The following is a 17,194-nucleotide window of genomic DNA, read 5'->3' as shown; positions in this document are numbered from 1 at the left end:
ATTTCTGTGTACTCACTCAGAAACTGAAGAATGTGGGGGAAAAAAGAGATTCAAGAACAGAGTACTGTTTCTGCTTTTCCTAAATAGTCTTCTGGGGAAGCTTGCATATGTTGTATGTTACCTGTAAAAACTTGTTACACAGTGTTCCCTGTGCATTTGCCCAATAAAATGCTTCTAAGGAGAGCTATCAGAGATGTAACGATTGCAATGTATATCCCTTCTTCTTATACCCTTCCCTTAACAACCTGTTACTGCCATTTTGGTCTGACACAGTACAGGCTTTCTTATATTCCTGTGTTGTGTTAGCATTTATAGCAGACTTTTTTGCTTGATGAGCAGTTGATTACAGTCCTGTGTTACTAAACAGTGCTGGTAATGAACTCTGGATAAACAAGAACCATCCAATTGTTGATATACCTGTTGATATCTATATGATAGATGAAGATAATCCAAAGTCATACATTAAAATATCATTAGTATAAACACTGTATTCCATCTCAACTTCTTCTACCATTCCTCTAGGCTATTCATTCTGTTGCTTGGCACCATGAAGGGAAACAGTTCATGTGCAGTCACTCTGATGGCAGCTTGACCCTTTGGAACCTGAAAAGTCCTAATAGACCATTCCAGACCACAATTCCACATGGTAATTTTGTTAATTAAAATGTATAACAAAGAAGCCATGCAATATTGCCTATGTTATTTGCTAATATCTATGTTTATTTCTTTTTTTCATTACTGTAGCCCTAATGAAGAGTTACTTTCCCTACAAGTATTTTAATCTGAAAAGTAGCTGCAAAATATTATCAAAATCAGATAGCAATTTTCATCAAACATGTTTTGTTTTCTATCAGTGTGTCATAAATACTTCCTATTGGGTAATGTTATTCTGTCTCCTTTCATTCTTTACATTTTAGTAGTCTACTACTAATCTTTGATGTCCCCAGACTACAGATTTTTCAAGCTTTTTTCTTGTATGTTTTGTACTTTTCCATTTTATGCCAATATGTGGAATTTTCACAAGTAGTGTACTTTGTACAAGGTAGGATGTTGCTTGTTATAGAGGTAGTGCAAGACTTTCCAAGTCTCTGCAATAAAAAATTTAAATGAACCGTATTAAGAAATGGCTATTATCTTTTATGGCTGGGACTTTTTATGCCATTACTTCATATCAAGGTAAAAGGCTATTAACTCTATTGTAAATCAGTGCATTAAAAAGTAGCCTGATCTGTGGGGGAGCAGAAATCTGTGCAGCCCAGAGATGTTTTAACATTTTCTTAATTTTCCTAATTCCTTTCATTTTATCATTTTTAGACACATAGAATCATAACTCTGAAGGGACCTTCAGAGGTCATCTAGTCAAACTTGAGGCTCAGAACAGGCCCAATTAGATCAGGTTGCTCAGAGTGGAGTCCAGTTGAGTCTTGAACACCTCCAAGGACAGATATTCCACCTCCTCTCTAAGCAACCTGTTCTGATATTTAGACATCTTCATAGTATATTTTTTTTCCTAATTCTAACTAGAATTTCCCATGTTCCAACTTGTGTCCTTTGCTTTTTTTCCTATCACTGTGCATCTCCAAGAAGAGTTTAGCTCAGTCTTCTCTGTATCCTCCAGTCACGTGGCTGTAGAAGGCAAGCCTTCCAAAGCAATGAAAACATAATTGCTAATGTTCTGGTTTACAAATGATTCTTCTCTGACTGAAGGACGGTACTGAGCCATAACTAATCAAGAACCTGTGAATTTCAATTGTAAATTGCGTTTAACTTTTTCACTGACCTGGTCACAGTCCAGAGCATATAACATTTTGTCATCAAAATGAATTGAGTCAATCTAAGAATCACTTAGGAAAAAATTAAGAGGTACACAGTTGTTCAAATTCATTAATTATTAGTTGAGTGTCATCCTACTGGTAGTGATGGCTTTTAGATGTCTTTAAAGTGGTGTCTGTAGTCCTTTAGACATATGTGTCAGTAAAAGCTTAAAGCCCTGATAAATGTAATTTAGCCAAATTCATATATTAGGGAAATAGGTGTTAATACTCTGTCATCTTCTATAGCTTTAAAGTTCCATTCTCTTGCTGCTTAGACAGTTGCTTTGCTGTGTATATTTTAGTTTGATAGTTCAGTTATAATGATGTTTTAATAACGTTTTCATCCTCTTTCATTCCTTAGGAAAAATTCAGAGAGATGGAAAAAAACCTGAATCTTGTAAACCCATTCTAAAAGTAGAGTACAAGACCTGTAAAAACAGGTATGTTTTCCTCCTCTGTAGGTGAAGTCTAGATAAAACCCTCTAGATGGCCATGCTATGTGTAAAGTAGACCTACTCTGGCAAACTCGCATTTGCAGAGTGCTGCAGGACATGCAAATATATGACATATACTTCAGTTGTGGCCTCTAGTGCTGCTGTTTTCTAGCTACTTTCATATGGAGACCTTCTGTCTTGACCATAGAATGGAAATACAGGAATAAAGAAGTCATCTAAGTCAAGTTTCTAGGTAGCCTGTGAAATTTTTTTTCACAGTCTGTGCTCTGAAATGATGTTTTAAATTCATTTTAGTCAAAAACTAAGCTGTTTTTAAATGCAAAAAAGGTAAAATCACGTTATAGTGTAAGTATAGATTAATAACTATTAAGCTTTTTTTATACAATGTACGAAATAGTCTGAAATGAAATGTTTCTTTTCCTTGTGAGAATGTATATAATGTTCCAAATTTATTTAAAAATTGAGTATGAGATTTTTAGGACTAATGGTATGTAGTTTATGGTTCTCATAGATTATGTACCCAAGTTTCATGCACAGATCTCATCTGCACTAGGTGGGAGAAGGGCTTGGCCTCAGCCTCATGTGTAGCGTGGTCATGTTCATGTGATCCTTTGCTGTCATTCCCCAACTTCCCTGTTGGCCTCACAAAAGTCCCTTCATAGGACTGAAGTTTTTGGCAAGTATGAGTGTGCAGTGAGCAGCACTGTATTGAGTTCAGCCACTTCTTCAACTCTCAGCACTTCAAATAAATACCACTGAGCTTACATTGCTTTTCTTGAAAAGCCCTCTTCAAAGAGTGAAGTGTTTAAGGAAGGTTGCCTGGGCCATTGCAGCCTGGGGAAGTTCACCAGGATCAAGGTGGAAAGATAAACACAAAGTAGCATTCAGGAAAAGGACTTTTGTATTGTAGGCCTAAATCTGCTTTTGTCAAAGTAAGGATGTCTTTTCTGCAAGAAATTTTGAAAAGCTCAGATAAGTTTTCGTTCTAAAGAGAAATCAGTTCTTTTAGCAGCTGTGGGACAGACTTGTCTTGGAATGAATTGACTTTGGCTTTGAATTATGTACCAACTGTGTTTTAAATTTTTGCTGTGGTTACAGATTGTATAAGTTTTCTCACCTATATGACTTTTCAAATACCCGATAAGGAATGATCTCACCTCACCACCTTTCTCTCAGGATATTATAGATCTGTCAAGCTGTATCTGGCTGACAGTTTTTACAGGGCTTGTAGGGACTTAATGTTTTGGAAATTTCATCTGTCTAATTTGGTTGAAATTAGCCTAAAACTTAAAAAAAAAAAAAAAAAAAAAAAAAGTGGGAGGGAGGGAAACAACATAAACACAGAACAAAACTGTCATAAAGGATTTGAAATTTGCAGCTGCATTAAAGCAGTCACTTTCATAATAGACCTTACCTTAAAAAGAAGGGACTTCAATATATCAACAGATATTTTGACAAAGGACTGGATCCTTTCAACTGTGTAATTAACTGAAGTTACATTCCTGAGTTAATAAAGTACTTTTAGAATCTTTCTCTTTTACTTTTTGCAAACCTAATTTAAAAGGTACTATTGCAATGCAAACTTTTAATTACCATGTTTTGATTTTTAATGCAGCGAACCGTTTGTGATATTTTCTGGTGGACTGTCATATGACAAGGCTTGTAGAAGACCAAGTCTAACCATCATGCATGGGAAAGCAATTACAGTTCTTGAAATGGATCACCCTATAGTTGATTTTTTAACTCTTTGTGAAACCCCATATCCAAATGGTGAGTTCATTGAGCAAAACACAGTTACAGAAAATGTAAATGAAGTGGCCTTCTCTCCAGCATTAATGTCTTAATTGTATTCAGTGAACTGGGCTCTTCCATTCTGATGGTTTTCTCCATCTCAAAAAAAAAAAAAAAAAAAATCCATCACTGGAAGTAACTGGAACCTGTTTGCATTCCTGACATTGGAAACAGGTAGTGAGGGGACAATAAAGCCTGCAATGACCTCCAGATATAAGTTTGAAACACATGAGCTAGTGTGAGGAAATATTGCTATTAATAAGATATATGTGCTTAGATTTCTGACACTTCTCATGAGGCTGGAAATGTACAGATTGGTAAATTACTAAAGTTTAAACTATCACTTTTCTGCAGAATACTTGAATAGATTCTTACTCATCAGCCTGAATTCAGCTTTTTGTTTAAGTGTTTTGCTGCATATTGTTTGACTGCTAAAGTCTGAAGTAAATTCACAGAAAACTCCAGAAAGCAAAGTAAGAAAAGCTGTAAGCCAAAGGCAAATTAAGTTTAACATTTTAAGCCCTCAGGCAGAAAAGTAAAATAAGTCTTTTATATGTAGCTAAATCAAATGTGTATTAAAAACACTTAGTAAAGATAAAGTACCTATTTATTTCAATGTCATGCAATAAATTTAATTTTCAGTAGTCAAAGTTAGAGTTGACCTTCATTTAATTACGGCAAATACAGAGATACTTTCCAGTATTAAGGATTTATAGCCCCTCCCTCAGCTCACATGATAATATTTACATTTTTGGTTTAACCGGTGTTTTTCACAGCCTGGTAAAACAACAAGCTATCAAATGATATGCATTCATAGCAGGCCTGAAAGGGAAGTAAATAAGTCAGTTTACTCAGCCTTTTGGCATCAGCTGTCTGACAAGTGTAATGTGAGCCTGTACATACTGGAATGGCTTGCTGCTCTTCAACTGATAGTCTTGATTTTATATTTACAATTTTTAAAATAATATTTTCATTATTATCACAGAGGTAGCCTGTGCTTGAAGAGGAGCATATACTTGTCTTTTCAATCTAAAAACATTTATCTATTATAAAGGAAAAAAGCATTAAGAATAGACCACAACTATATAATCTGCTACAGAGAGTATGTGAGTAAGGAACATGACATTATCTGAATTGAACATAGCAGATTTACAGGAGTATTACAACAATTATGTAGTTTTGTAAAGCAGTTTAGGTAGTGTAAGCTTTTATTATGAAATGTCTATGTTACATTTATGTTATGTTTATGTTATCAAATGTCTGTGTTTATGTTACGAAATTTCTGGGAGAAAAGTCATAAATAATATTGTAGAATAGGTTATAAATATCTTTTTCCAGTTGTACTGTCTCTGTTGAACTCAAATGAACTCATCTATATTTAAAAAGCAAAAATCAACTCTGTTAAATTTGATAGCACCATAATTTGAATGCCAGCAAAGGACAAAACTTAGGTAAAAATGCTCTCTTACAAAAGAAAAATGGCTGAAAGATCACAGTCCACCACTTCAAGTGCAGCTTGGTACTTTAGCAGGATAAGGAGCAGTTCTTTTCATGCTTTCAGTCTGATGTGGGTGCTGCCTCCTCTTTATTTGCAACATAAGTGTATCTCTAGGATCATCTGCTAACTCTCCAGAATACTTCTGTCATGTTGTTTCTTCAGTTTTCACTTGTTATTGTTAAAATGAGGGTCTAGAGAACATTCTCCTTAGGAATTTCTTTGGAATTGAGGGCATTATGCATCATCGGGTAGACGTGACCAGCTGTTCACAATCTTTTTGAAGAACTGTTGTACACAGAAAAGTATTACTATTGGAGAACGAAGATACATTTTCTGTGTAGTAATTGGTTAAGTGATGCAATAATACCACAACTTCCACATATTCTATTTCTTTGCTTTCCATTTGCCATCATGTTGGAGTGCTATAATAGGCCATTAGAGTTCTGTCATGTATGGTGATCAGCTGTATGGCCCAAAAGTCATTTCTCTTCTCAGTTCCTATCTGGCCCTAATCAAACGCTTTCTAGTTTGCAGGTATGTCTAGTTATTGTAGGATTTGCATCTCAAATCTTTTGTTTAATATACTGTGAGCGTTTAGAGGTTATAAACCTGACTTGCTTCTTTAAAATGACTAATAGGAGAACACCATGTTTTTTATACTTGATTCCTCACTTACAGAATTTCAAGAACCCTATGCTGTAGTTGTGCTTTTGGAAAAAGATCTCATTGTTGTTGACCTGACGCAAAGCAAGTAAGTATGAAGTCTTACATGAAGTTAGCAGATAATATCTGTCCAAATGTTATCATACGATGTCATTTTGCTATCCTAAGTTAGTCCTTCTTTGTGATAATTCTGTATGTTTACCTCCACCTCCAGAGCTAAGGTTTTAATAGATAAGCACTTATGATATATTTTTTAAGCTTTGGAATAAATCTAAGCCTGTTGTTTCTTCAGCACAGCCCTCCAACACGCACATGTTGAATTATGACCTAGATTTGTGTGTTGGAAACCAGATTCAGCAAGTACGTTTGTGCATGTCTGACTTCACTAGACTCCGCAGGGACTACCACTTAAGCATTTACACAAGCATGTTAATAAATAACGGCATTGATTTATGGCAACAGATCTATGGGATTCTTTCATAATCCAGTCATTGTTTTAAATGACAAGTAATTCTTTCATTCTGGGATCAATATTCTTACAGAAGTGGAACTATACATTATGTAGTGCAGGATCCAATTCTTATTTTGTTATGCCTCCAACACTACCAGTTATGTACATCCACATTCACACTGGTACAACTAAGAAAAGATTTTCGCCCTTAACACCTTAGAACATTTTAACTGAATCATATTCTGATCTCGCTCACTTTCAAGAATAATTCAAGTCATCTCAGCAGTATAAAATGGATGTAATCGAAATCAGAATCAGTCTTTCTACATTTTTGAATTATGAATGGAGTTGTGTAATCTGTTAGGAGTGAGGTCATCCTTTTGGTCAGACAGTCCAAAATGATGCAAGTGAGAAATAAACTGAGATCCACTTCATCTGTTACTGCTATTGTTCATTGTAGAATCAGCAGTCTATCAACACAATAAGCAAAAATATTCAGTATAAAATCCACAGATATATAGGTAATTCTTAGGTCATAACATAAATCATATGCATGAGTATGATGCTTCTAGAAAACATATAACCTCTGTATTTCTTAAATAAAATTTTGAGATGCTGAGAAAAATTAGATCCTAATCCTCATTCACATGAGTAGTCCTATTAACCTTAGGAACTAGTCACATGAATGGGTATATACATTACAATAAGAGGATTCTTATCACAGCACAAGAATTTTTGTATTCTTATTTGAATAGCTACACAGTATTATTGACATTAAGAGCAATACCCATGTTTGAAAAACTAAGGGAAAATGTCATTTATTGGTAATAATTTTACTTAGATTATTTTATATACTTTAATACAAGAATATTTTTTCTTATATGCTTCAGTGTGTCACAGTGGTTCTAATAAATTGTCTTCCTTGACTAGTTTTCCAATCTTTGAAAATCCATATCCCATTGACATTCATGAGTCACCTGTTACCTGCACAGAGTATTTTGCCGACTGTCCTCCAGATTTGATTCCTGTACTCTATTCTGTAGGAGCAAAACATAAAAAGCAAGGATACAGCAATAAGGTAAACAAAAATAATACTGTTTTAAATGAAGAAAGTGTAACTAGACGTACAACTTATGTTTTTGTAATACCTTGCTGATTTCTTTTTTCATTGTGCTTCTTCTTTAATAATCACTTCCAAGTTGGTCCAACCAGCAGCTCAGAGGTTGAATATGACCTGCAGAGGTGCTTAAATGCACCTAGTGTTTCTCCTCAGAGGAAACAGCCAGTGGATGTTAAGGCAGCCTGTGCCCATCTAGTGCCTCGGACATTACACGGCAAGAGCTTAGAATCAGGGCAGCTGCCACAGAGCCTATTTGGGAAGGGCAGAGGAGGCTGCAGGCAGTCTTCCTTCTGTGGTTGCTTATGGCCTGATGTTTGTCCCTCTGAAACACCATCAGTTAAGTACAACCGTTAACCACCATTATGTAGGACTTAATGGTGTGACTGATGGAGTAATGCCGCTTCAGATTGACTTAAAAGGAATACCATCAGTATAAAACTCAGACTTGCCTAAATATGCTATCTCTAGTAGAGGAAAAAAGTAGCACCTTAAATCATTACAACCAAATGAATTTAGCAGAAGAGCTTCAGTAGAAGTTGAGAGTTCAGAGCATCTCTGTGGAATTTTTATTAAAATGGAGATATTAATAATTATTTTACTGAGCTACTAAATAGCTACTAGAAGTAATACCAGCTTCAGAAATAAAAAGAGGAAATACTATTATTTTGTAGATTTCAAGCATTAATCTGGTATGTGTTTTGATTAGAATGAATCCACCATAAGTAATTTAGAAAAAACTTTGGGTAAACGAATCAGAGTTACCATCATTTTTCTATTCATATGAACAGAAGTATTCTCCTTGGAGCTGCATGGTTTTCCATGAACTGGGAGACTGGACCCTGTGTATTTCTTTTGGATATTGATTGAGCAAAGCACTTAAGAAAATACTATTTTTCTCTCACTTCAACCTGTCTGCTTATATATACTTACTTTGTATTCGTAGCTTCCCAAACTTTTCCCCATGTACTTGTATTCATTGCACACTTTTGTCCACTTGCTTTATTTGTGCACACACGCATACACCCTCCGAAGGTAGCTGACCACTTACTCGCCATCCATCCATTTCTGTTCGGCCATGCATTCCATTCCATATATTCACATATCCACTTTGCACTCCCAATTTTTTCCCACCCACTTATACTCTACATGCATCCTCGCCCACTTTGCACATGTCATCCTCCACATTTTGCTCTACTAGCCTCATCCCACAAAGAGAATGGGAGTCTTGCCATTAGTAGACAAAAGGCAGAGAAGGGATGATGATTTCATGTATTCTGTGAAAGTCACATTTCCTCATCTTGTATCCCTGACATTGTGCTTGGATATTCGTTTCCTACTTTTCTGGGCAAGCATCTGCAGTAGTCCTCATGCTCAAAATTGATTCTCAGTCCTGTTCAGTGTCCTGTACAAGCTCCAAGAGTCAACCCGTGTGAAAAAAGTGGCAGGATTGTTTGCTGTTCCTTCCTCTGTTTCCTATTATGAATTATTGCAGTGTTAAAGCTGTAAGTATTTCACTTTCCTAAGTAGATGTGCAGAAATTTTTTAAAATATAGAACTTTAACAGATAATATAAAAATGGTAGTAAGTTTTAAAAGCTTCTAATGTTACACATCTTTGCTCCTTTTTATGAGCTGTATTGCTTTTTGGAAGAAGAGGTTGTCAACAATTGAGTTCAAAGATTAACTAGTCAAGACTCCTCCAGATTAGTTCTGATCTCTGTATTTTGGTTCTTTACTTAGGAGTGGCCAGTCAGTGGTGGAGCATGGAACCTCGGAGCACAGACATATCCTGAAATTATTATTACAGGGTGAGAATGAAACTGAAGTCGTGTGCTTTTAAAATGTTAGTGTCTCGAGCTTTTGACTGTGGGCTAGCTACAGGTGAGAGTTGAATCTTGACAGGATGTCAAAGTATACATATTCTGGCCTCTTTAATTGAGGTAGGTAGTTTTTATTCTTGGTGCAGAGTCACCACAGAAATTCCCATTTGCTGGAGAAAACAGGGCTTTGTACTCAGAGGCAAACAATTGTGAGAATTACTGATTGAGGCCCCAGTGCTAGAGAGCAAGTCTATAAACTTATGAAGGTGGGATCTTTGGAAAGGGGTATCCATTACAAAAGAAGTTTGTGGCTCTGAAGGGCACAGAGAATAGCATTAAAAGGGGGGCCAGTTGTTCTTCCACACCTTTGACCTCCTGGGGACTCTGTATCAAGAATGTATTTGGAATTCTTTTTAATGCACCAGCGTTAGTGATGATGTGGTGCACTGGGATGAATTTCACCTTGCAAGTGAGAGACGGTCCCAAATTAAAAAGGCATAGAAAGTCTCAGGTCACAGTGACAGCCCCATGAAGGGGAAGAAAAGATTATTCTCATTTTAAACAAAAATGTATCCTTTCTCCAATTCTACTCCAAGAATGATTTTCTATTAATAAAAAACACGCAGTAAGGTTTTAAGAAAAATGAACTTAGCCTCTGTCTTTTCAAAATTAGATATATAGGGCATTTTTACAGTGTAGAGACTTGATGCTGGCCTACTGCAAGGCCAAAGGTACTGTATCTTACACTTGTCATTAGTATGGCAACTAGTTTCATCCTATTGCAATCTTAAAATTCATTGAGGGGTTAGTTCTTTATAGAAAATTCATCAAAAAACATTTTACTAATCTAAATAAATGAATAAGAAAATACTTTCTTATAGTTGATATGGATATCACTATATATTGTCAATAAGGTATGAAGAGTTACCACACAAACAAAGTACAGTATTATATTTATCAGTCACTGAAAGTATAAAATGGTTAGAGTTACATCTTGTTTTAACACACTTAATTTTTATGTTCTTTTTAAGCCATGCAGATGGATCAGTAAAGTTTTGGGATGCTTCTGCCAGTAAGTGTCTGAAGTTCACTTTTATATTTTATATTAACAAGTTGCATAAATATATGATATTTAACAACATGAGTAATAATATCTGAGATGGTATAATTTGGAATAATGAGGTAAAATTAAGTGAATATTTGATTAAATTAGCGGAAAAAAGCCCTACTAGTGACATACGTTAGGCTGAAACGAGTGAAAGTCAAGGAGAGTGATAAAAACTCCAGACATGATATATTGAATCCTGTGGTAAATAATTCTGTTATGTATATAGAAAAATGGGCTGAATTAGATCTAATATTCAGTTCCATTGCTCGTGCCTTTTCTGTTCTGAGTACAATATATTCTTTTTACAGCTAAGTCAAAACAAACGAACATCCTAATACATGTCTAATTCATAACTTTTCCCTCAAATATCATGCTGCAGATTATCTATTTAAATCTATCTGTTTATTAAATTTGTGAATATTTGGGGAAGGGGGGCAGGGGGAGGGAGAGACCCAAATCTTTACTTGTCTAGTCTTCAGTTTCAGGAAATAATTGGGAAGTGTTTTCGTTCATTCTAGCAGGGAAACGCTTCAGAAAATAGTTGTTTCATATAGTCTGGCTATAACTATATATATTGTAAAATAGAGTTTTCCCTCTACAGAAAATACATATAGTATTTAATAGCAAAATGTCTTTCTTAAAAATATACATATATTTAGGTTGAAATTTAAAATATTTTGATTCAAATAATGTAACTGTGCTTCATAGAAGTTGCAGTAGAGATAACTTGTGTTCTATTTCCTCTGTGATCCTAGGGTCTCTGAGTAGAATATCTCTTCCATGTGGTATCAGTCTCTTCCCACTTTTTTAAGAAAAGCGAATGTGAAAGGAATAGCTCTCTGAAATGTTAGGCACAGGGAGATTTAGTTTGATACTAATGACTGGTCTGTAATGGTGATAAAGAACACAGAGCATGAAACACATAGACTACCTGCTACTTCCAGGTAGCACTACAGAATTATCATGATTAACAGTACTACCAATTCCATCCAAATATGGGGAAGATGTACAACATTTTAATGTTGGCTAAGCCTGATGAATTTCTCAGGTAATTGTCTTTTCCCCTAATAGCAAATCCTTTCACTCATCAGGTTGGACAAGGAGAAAATGAGGATTTCCAAAGCCTTGTTACATACAGGAATTTTTATAGGCCTGCCAATTGAACATGATTAGAAATTAGCTTTTTATTATACATTTTGTTTATTTGAAAATGGAAGAAAAACAGATAAATGCCAGCCTTGGAGTTTGTATCTTCCATCATTCCAAGTTATGGTGAGCATCAAAAACAAGTGTTATAAGACCTATTTTAGAAGTTATCAGTAATATAGAAAATAACTTGATAGCATTTCCTTCTAAGTTTGTGCAAAAAATGGTATTGAGGTCCTAGGCGTTTATTTACAAAGACAACAAGTTTTAAAGAGGTTTAATACAAAGAAAATGGTGGTAATGACTTTCATAGAGAGAATTAGCATGAGGCATTAGACTTAGTCTTGTGCATGTTTCATTACATATCTGTGCTCTCCTTGACAGGAATGTGCAAATACAGGAATTAATGTTAATCTGAAACAAAACAGAGTGTTGTAAGACTTCAAAGCATTTAGCAAATATGCTGCATTGGAACCAATGTACTAGTGATTTCTTCTAGAAGTACTGGCAGGAACTGGGAAAGGAAAAGACTTCTCAACAAGAATAAATATAACCCAGTAAACAGTACGTACATGCTGCAATAGGAATTGGTCTTAGAGGTAAAAGCTTAGATGATTCTGAATATTCACAGATCCCTTTAACAGTAATGGGACTTTCAGTGCATCTCTGAAGTCCTGGTCTTAATCCGGCTTCTCAAGATAATGTACTGCCTTACTGGTACAGTACTTGGTACTTACTATTTACAGGTTTTAATTTAAATTATTTTATTGGAGTTCAAATTTTGAGGATTCGCAGCAAACATGATATCCTGCTGATACTTGAAAGCAGAAATTACTTCGCTAGTAGACATATTTTAATCAAGCAATTTTGTATCTCAAAGCACAGATCTGTGGGAGACAGGGAGTTGCTAAGCCATTGAAGCAGTTTTCCAAATTTATCTTTGCTCAAAAGCTGTTGTTGTTTCTTATTTGCTCCTGTGCAGACGGTGCATAGTAATTCCCAGAAGCAGAAGGCATAGAGTCTCTCCTTGTCCTAACTGTGTCCTAAGATGCTGTAATTCTTCCAGTCCCAGTATGCACAGACCCAAGGTGTCTGATTCTAAGTGCCAGCGTAGATTTGCCAGTGGGATTTAGTGCATCCTGAGGCCTCTTCCACCATCACAGAAGGCCAGAAGAATTATGTATTTATTACAGAAGCCCTTGCTGTAATTTGTGAAGATTTAGTAGCATGCCTGTGCTAAGACTCCTAGAATATATCTGCACTGCAAAGTTTAGATGTAATTATGCTATGGTTTTAGTCTCATTACATACTTAAAACACCATTCTTCCATCTTTTTGTTGTTTGTTACACAAGCTAGCTTGAGTGATATAGCACAATAACACTGACATACACAACAGCTTTACCTTTTTATATATATACACCCTTATATGTGCTGAGTCTGACTGCCTCTTGTTCTGACCTTATGCAGTCATTAATTAATGCCACTGATGAATTAATTCAGAAAAAGGTTAAAACACAACAGGCAAGGATGTTAATCATTTATACTCACTCCCCAGTGCTGTGAATGACTAAGGAGCAATCACGCAGAGCAGCTGTAAAAGGTTTGTCAGTAAAACAGAGTGTAGTTAGTTATAATCCCTTAACCTCCAGAATTCACTGCAGTGATGTTTTAGTCTTCACCAAGGCTTCTGGATATTAAGGTCTGATATGTAGGTACAGATGCAGATATATTTTTGAGTCAATTATTCGAAGCATTCTAGAACTCCTGTTCTTTCAGAAAGTCTTTGGGTTGCCCTGGCCTGCAGAATTCTTTCCTATTTTTTCCCTTGAAATGCCATACATCCACTTTCTCTCAAGACACTAACCTCAGACAAAGGAAATCTTAGTTTCTTATCTCAGTAGAAAAATAGCTACATGTATCACAACTTCTCTTAACACTGAGTGTGAACATAAATATGGACATATGATTGACACACACCTTTGACATCCTGTCTCAGAAAGTATTAACAAATACTTCACAGGCAAATATCCACTTTGGAAATATTAAATGCATATCTAAGCAGTCCTGAGTACCAGATTATACTGTATAATACCCATTTTTTTCCTGTAGGCCTTCATATGATTATTTGTTATGCCACAACTGAAAAGATGATAGTTTCTGAGGAATTTTATAACTGATTTGTTTAATATTAAATAGTATTTTTGATATGCTTTAATATTTTGCAGTTACTCTACAGATGTTGTACAAGTTAAAAACTTCAAAGGTGTTTGAAAAACAGAAATTAGGAGAAGGAAAAACAACAGCTGAGATCGTGGAAGAAGACCCTTTTGCTGTTCAGATGATGTACTGGTGTCCTGAAAGCCGAATTTTCTGTGTGGCAGGAGTTTCTGCATATGTGGTTGTTTACAAGTTCAGCAAACATGAAGTAAATACTGAAATTGCAGTAAGTCCTTCAGAATTTTATTCTTATAAGAGACCACCGTTTCTAATTCTGAGTGGCCTGCTGCATCTGTGCTCATATACTTAAATATAACTTATATCAAACTATGTAAATATGGCTTTAGGAACATTCAATTTTAAACCTTTTAAGTGAGATCTTGATCCTACTGAAGTTGGTAACAAATATCTAACTGAGGTTTTGGGAGCCAGCTCTCCACTTTTTTGCTTTCATGGTAACATATAGTTTAGACATGATTTGCTTTTAAGACTTTGTGATACTGTAAGTCTCTGTCATACTTACCTGCTCTAAAAATTCTGGGTGCTATATGTTTTATCGGTTAGTATACATTACATACATACATAATATTGCTCTTTTTAATTCAAGCAATTCATCTCTTTAGTTTATGTTCATAGTATTTTTAATGTAAGGGAACTGCAAATTATCACTAATAAAGAGTTGCTGGTTTTTGGCTTATGCTGACTTTGTTTCTTCAAAAGTGGACACTATATGTAATGTCCAACTACTTTTGCCTACGCAGTTGAAACTGATCATTTCCTAAGCATCTTCTTCCTTATTCCTGTTCAAATACTCCTTTTTCTGAGTTCAGATCTTAAGCAGTCACTTGATTTGAGGTAGAAGCAGACAGTTCATATTCTTTTAACTGCACTGCAGTCACCTTGTATTTACCATAGTAACACAGCAAGTCTGACTTTAAACTTTGTATTTCTGTTCTGCACTGGAGCAGCAGCGATTGCTAATAGAGTGGCTGAACAGCATTCATAATACAAAGTATTATTTCTTAAGTCTAGGATGTTTAACAAAAGACTACTCTTAAGAATAAGACAGTCTAAACATGAATGTCTCTCCTTCAGGTTTGCCATTAACTGGCTCTAGAGAATAGTTTGCACCTTTAGTCGCTCTCTTGCCAGAAAGTCTTTCTCTGTGTCTGCCAGCTCTCAAGAAACCCCAGCAGCTGAATCAAACTTTCCCTTCCATTTTCCACCTCTCCAACAAAAATTCTTTTCCTTTTCACAATATTATAATATCCTTTTGATATCTATGGCTGTAGCCTGGCAAAAACATTCATGTCAGTTTTGGGGTGTAATCATGTGCCAGTTGGCTAGAAGATTCATTACCCTTTCAGGAAAGTTTAAAAACTAATGAAGAGTAATTTTGCCTTATTGACCAGCTGATCTATAATGGTATTATTACATCTGAGTGGCATTATATTATTCCATAGTAACTGCACATTATCTTTTATTACCTTTCTTTTATTTTCCTTGTTTTCCTGTCTCTTACTTTTTCAGCTGAATCACAGCAGAACTTGTATTTTCTAAAATGTAATAATATGTACAATTTAACAGTTTCTCAGATTTCATTTGTAGTTTGGAAGCATTTGTATGAAGAGTTGTTCTACTATGACCTAGTATTGGTGACATAATCAATGAGTTCCCCTTGGTTTTGTGCATCCCTGTTCTACAGATGTGCTGCAGCTTTTGGTTTCAGCATTTTCATTGCAAGCACTCAATCTTCACTCCTAATTGGTCCTTTTTTTTTTTTAATAAAAAGTATTGGCGTCGTTGTTGGAATACCTTCGTGACTTAGGTTGTCTAGCTTTGTCTACATTGAGCCTGAGCTGGTAGTCTCAGGACCTTTCTGCTGCCTGTAGTGAGCCCAAGTTCTTGCACTGAGTGTCGTTTCTTCTCTAGCAACCAGCCTAAACTCAGCTTGAGTTCAGTCTACAAATCCCTTGTGTACAGCAGCAGGCAGCATTTTAAGAAGGTATCCATGTTAGTTTGTCTGCCTGACATCAGTCTTGTAACTGATGTGAATGGAAAGCATGGAGGCTACGCAGAGGTTTCTTCATGTGACAGGTTAAGTCCACCCTTGAGTATACCCTAAGGTGTGTGTTGGCTGTGGGATTTCCTGAACAGGAGAATTATTTGCATCATTCCATATCGGACTTTGAAGGCTAGTAATATGCATGAGACACAAAATCTGCTTCATATCCAGCCTTGGAGTCCTTCCGGTACAGTTACATAAAAAGCCTTTTTTCCTTTTTGCCATCTGAATCCATTCCATCTGGTCTAGCAAAGAAAAATGTGTTAAGCTTTCCCACTTTTATAAGAAAGAGGTGTCTAGTAAGCATGATCACTTTCTAAGGAAAGGAATTTCAAATACTATGGTTGTATCAGTCTTTCCTCAGTGTAGCTCCTCTTCCAAGCTCTTGAAAAGAACCGGAGAAAAAATTTGCTTTAGTTTGAATGTCAAAAGAAGAATCAATGAACCTAGTGATTCGATCCTCCAAAAAGATCTTTGCAAAGTGTATCAAATAAACCAGTATGACAGGTCTGCATTCCTTTCAAGGCCCAGTCAGCTGGGACCAATGCTTTAAAAAAATATTCACAGTCATGTGATTAGCCTAAATTTTTCCTTCTGTCTGCAAGTGAGTGATAACTAGAACTTAACAAAATGAATTTTAGTAGAAAAAGGAAGGCACAAAGGAAAACAACCAGAAAAGAATGGTGTGTTTCTAACATGGTAAGCAGAAGAAACATATTCTTCAATAGTTACTTCAGTCAAGCATGAAGATTAAACAGCATTATAAATTGTTTCATTCAGGCAGCAATTACTTCCAAGAGATTAGAACACAGTATTTTGCTCATTAGTCTTTGAAGGCAAAGGCTGTCCATAGGGTTCTTAGTTGTTTTAGGCAAAAAATATCCATAGTTTTTGCAGTGGAGAAAGCAAAAGTGAAATTTTGGGACAGGACACTTTTTCTTCTAATTAAATAGAATTGCTTCTTTCTGAAATCTTGTGTGTTTTAACACAGCACTTGATTTTAGGAATAGGAGAATGTTCAGTGTTGATCTTTATCTCCTGATTTC

General features: G+C 35.6%; 1 protein-coding gene across 6 annotated transcripts in view; it reads left to right on the top strand.

Moving 5' to 3' along the window:
* The window catches only part of STXBP5L (syntaxin binding protein 5L), a 207,800-nt gene that overhangs the window by 124,911 nt on the left and 65,695 nt on the right, over positions 1–17,194 (top strand). For all 6 annotated transcript variants that reach the window (XM_064519788.1, XM_026103445.2, XM_026103448.2 and 3 more), the window contains exons 8-15: positions 523–646; positions 2,176–2,254; positions 3,885–4,039; positions 6,237–6,309; positions 7,603–7,750; positions 9,532–9,599; positions 10,643–10,683; positions 14,092–14,309. In XM_064519788.1, the coding sequence (XP_064375858.1) occupies positions 523–646; positions 2,176–2,254; positions 3,885–4,039; positions 6,237–6,309; positions 7,603–7,750; positions 9,532–9,599; positions 10,643–10,683; positions 14,092–14,309 (906 nt within the window). The remainder of the gene's footprint in view (positions 1–522; positions 647–2,175; positions 2,255–3,884; positions 4,040–6,236; positions 6,310–7,602; positions 7,751–9,531; positions 9,600–10,642; positions 10,684–14,091; positions 14,310–17,194) is intronic.

The sequence above is a fragment of the Dromaius novaehollandiae genome, chromosome 1 (genome assembly GCF_036370855.1).
Source record: "Dromaius novaehollandiae isolate bDroNov1 chromosome 1, bDroNov1.hap1, whole genome shotgun sequence".
Lineage (NCBI taxonomy): Eukaryota > Metazoa > Chordata > Aves > Casuariiformes > Dromaiidae > Dromaius > Dromaius novaehollandiae.
Note: the sequence above shows the minus strand (reverse complement) of the source record. Positions and strands in the feature narration are given on the sequence as shown.